This window comes from Protobothrops mucrosquamatus, unplaced genomic scaffold, assembly GCF_001527695.2.
Source record: "Protobothrops mucrosquamatus isolate PMUCROS unplaced genomic scaffold, P.Mucros_1.0 scaffold3824, whole genome shotgun sequence".
NCBI lineage: Eukaryota > Metazoa > Chordata > Lepidosauria > Squamata > Viperidae > Protobothrops > Protobothrops mucrosquamatus.
In genome coordinates, this window is record NW_015389776.1 from 46,085 (window position 1) to 49,326 (window position 3,242).

General features: G+C 46.9%; 2 protein-coding genes across 2 annotated transcripts in view; both read right to left on the reverse strand.

Annotated features, from left to right (window-relative positions):
- Positions 1 to 530, reverse strand: part of LOC107298262 (2-acylglycerol O-acyltransferase 2-A-like) — a 21,505-nt gene extending 20,975 nt beyond the window's left edge. The window contains exon 1 of the mRNA XM_015827634.1: positions 527 to 530. Within this exon, the coding sequence (XP_015683120.1) occupies positions 527 to 530 (4 nt within the window). The remainder of the gene's footprint in view (positions 1 to 526) is intronic.
- Positions 531 to 638: 108 nt separating this feature from the next.
- Positions 639 to 3,242, reverse strand: part of LOC107298263 (2-acylglycerol O-acyltransferase 2-A-like) — a 9,440-nt gene continuing 6,836 nt past the window's right edge. The window contains exons 3-5 of the mRNA XM_015827635.1: positions 2,908 to 2,917; positions 1,227 to 1,401; positions 639 to 885 (exon numbers count right to left, since the gene is read on the reverse strand). Of these exons, the coding sequence (XP_015683121.1) occupies positions 639 to 885; positions 1,227 to 1,401; positions 2,908 to 2,917 (432 nt within the window). The remainder of the gene's footprint in view (positions 886 to 1,226; positions 1,402 to 2,907; positions 2,918 to 3,242) is intronic.

The window sequence follows — 3,242 nt, forward strand, 5'->3', positions numbered from 1 at the left end:
CATCTGCCAGTTCCTTGAGAACCTTGGGGTGTAATCCATCTGGTCCTGGTGATTTGAACTCGTCTAGGCTGGACAGGTGCTCACTTATCATTTTCTTGCCTATCTTAACTTGTGTTTCTATACTGTTTTTTATGGCACTATTTTTGATAGGTTGGTCTGTTTTTTCCCTTTGTGTAAAGACAGATGCAAAAAACTAGTTGCTTTCAGCTGGAACAGCTAAGTGATTGGCCATGTTGGTGGCCAATCTTTTCTCCATCAAACCAAAGGAGCTGCCTCGGGTCAAACAGAAGGGCTATCGCCCTTATGCAATCTAATGAGGGTCCTCCTCAGCGGTGGTCGCCCCTGCAGGGCGACTTTCCACCCTTTCCAGAATCTTTCAGTGAGGGGAAACCGGACAGCGAAGAGAGAGCTCTCTCCGCACGTCCGCAGGCACCGTGATCCAGAACTGGAAGCCTATATTTCCAAGTTTTAAATGACCAAAGTTTTCTTTATCTCAGCTCATAACAAAATATAGTATTCAAAGTACCCATCTTGTCTATTTGAGTGTGTTCTATTTTAATTCCCACTAATAAGTAAAAACCTCCATTTTCTTCAGCCTTATTCTAGCTTTCTTTCTTTGCCAACTCGCCTTCCTTGTTTTACCTGCCTCTCATTTCTGGATGCCACGGAAGAAACACGGACTTACCCACGGTGAAGATTGGCTTCCGGTATGGAATAAACCCAAAGCTGTACTGAAAGATCCCTCTGGCGTGGAAGAGAGGCAGGGAGACTCCCATGATCTTCTGCAAACGCTCTTGTGTCCACCTCAGCCAGGATCCTTTGGGGTTTTCGACCTGATCGTACAGCTCATTCTCTCCGAAAGAGAACACGGGGACGAGCGGCGTGCTAGGAATCAAGAGGAACCAGAAGGAGAGATGGAATCAAACAGATTGAGATAACCGAGGAAGGCTGGGTGGTTGCAAATAACGGATTCGAGCACTCTTTCTCAAGCTTTGCACGTTGAAGGGAAACACGGTAATATTTCACGTGATCAGTGGTGGGATTCAAATAGGTGAACAACCGGTTCTCTACATGGATGCTGCTTCCGGAAGTCCGTTCTGGGCCTGGGCAACAAAAAATTAGCAACCGGTTCTGCCGAAGTGGTGTGAAGCAGCTGAATCCCACCACTGCATGTGATGTACATTGTACAAGAAGATCAGGACCCGCCAGAAGCTGTTCCTACTTACCCATTCTCTATGGCCAGCCGAACGAAGCCCTTGCGGTTCTCTAACAAGAGGTTGTAAGCTCCGGGACGGGCGTCTAGGGCTTCCTGGGCCCCTCCCACAGCTATGATTACGATATTCCCACCTTCCTTCTTCCTCAAGACATAGGAAGCAGATTCCTTGTCAGAGGGAATTAAACCTGGGTGAAGCAAAGCAGGAAAAAGAAGAACATTAGAGCCCCGTACAACACACACACACACACACACACACACACACACACACACACACATTAAATAGCCTTAACAGAGAATAACAGAGCTGGAAGGGACCTTGGAGGTCTTCTGGTCCAGCCCCCCTGCTCAAGCGGGGGACCCTACTATTTCAGACAAATAATAATTATTATAATTATAAAGTTGGAAGGGACCTTGGAGGTCATCTAGTCCAACCCCCTGCTCAGGCAGGAAACCCTATACCATTTTGGACAAATGACTGTCCAGTTTCTTCTTAAAAACTTCCAGTGTTGGAGCATTCACCACTTCTGGAGGCAGGTTGTTCCACTGGTTAATTGTTCTAACCGTCAGGAAGTTTCTCCTTAGTTCTAGGTTGCTTCTCTCTTTGGTTAGCTTCCACACATTGCTCCTTGTCCTGCCTCCAGGCGCTTTGGAGAACAGGTTGACTCCCTCTTCTTTGTGGCAGCCCCTGAGATATTGGAACACTGCTATCATGTCCCCCCTCGTCCTTCTCCCAGTCTCTTCTTGAAAACCTCCAGTGCTGGAACGCCCGCAACCTCTGAAGGGAAGACACTCAGTTTCCTCTTTCTTGTCCATCCAGGTCACCAATACGGAGAGTCCTCAACTTATGACCATAACTGAGCCCCCAGATTTCCATTGCTAAGCCAGGCAGTTGTTAAGTTATTTGATGACCTTTTTGCCACATTTGTTAAGCGAATCATAAGGAGTTGAGAGCAACCTGTAAATGGCATGAAAACCAATTCACCTTTCCGCCTTCTGGCAAAATTCACAAAGGATCTCCAGCATTCCCTAAATGGGAAGAAGCTTTCAAGACGCTCGGAGTCCTTGAAGTCCTAGTGGATGATCACTTAAACATGAGCCGACTGTGCGCGACGGCAGCCGAAAAATCTAATACAATCCTGGTTTGTGAAAACGGAGGCATAGAATCAAAATCAGGTGAACTATTAGCACCGCTTTATAAAGCCTTCGTAAGGCCACACCGAGAATACTGCATCCAGTTTTGGACACCACATTACAAAACAGATGTTGAGACTTTGGGAAAAAGTGCAGAGAAGAACAACTAAGATGATTAAAGGCCTAGAACTGTGGTGGTGCTCCTATGGCACACGTGCCACAGGTGGCACGCAGAGCCCTCTCTGTGGGCACATGCGCTGTCGCCCCAGTCCTAGGCCTTCAGCTGGGTTTTATAAAATCTTTTTGCTTTAGGCCTCCACCGCTGTGTGCAAAAAAAAAAAGGTTCAATCAATCAATTTCAATTCGCAGGGATAAAAAGATCTCTCAAAGTTGGAATTGATTGATTGAACTTTTTAGTCCCACCCAGTCTACCATTACCACCACAGCCATGACCACCCAATGGGCCACACCCACCCAATGGGCCACGCACACCAGTCACCCGTTGATACATAAGTGGATTTTGGGTTGCAGTTTGGGCACTCGGTCTCTAAAAGGTTCACCGTCACTGGCCTAGAAAGAAAAACATTTGAAGAACGGATTCATGATTCATGGGTATGGCTAGTTTAAAGAAAAGAAGGACTGGGGGGGGGACATGATAGCAGCATTCCAGTATTTGAGGGGCTGCTACAAGGAGGAGGGGGTCAACTTATTTTCCAAAGCACCAGAAGATAAGACAAAAAGCAACGGATGGAAACTGACCAAAGAGAGAAGCAACCTGGAATTAAGGAGAAACTTCCTGACAGTGAGGACAATCAACCAGTGGAACGACTTGCCTCCAGAAATTGTGGGTGCTCCATCACTGCAGGTTTTTAAGAATGGACTGGACAGCCATTTG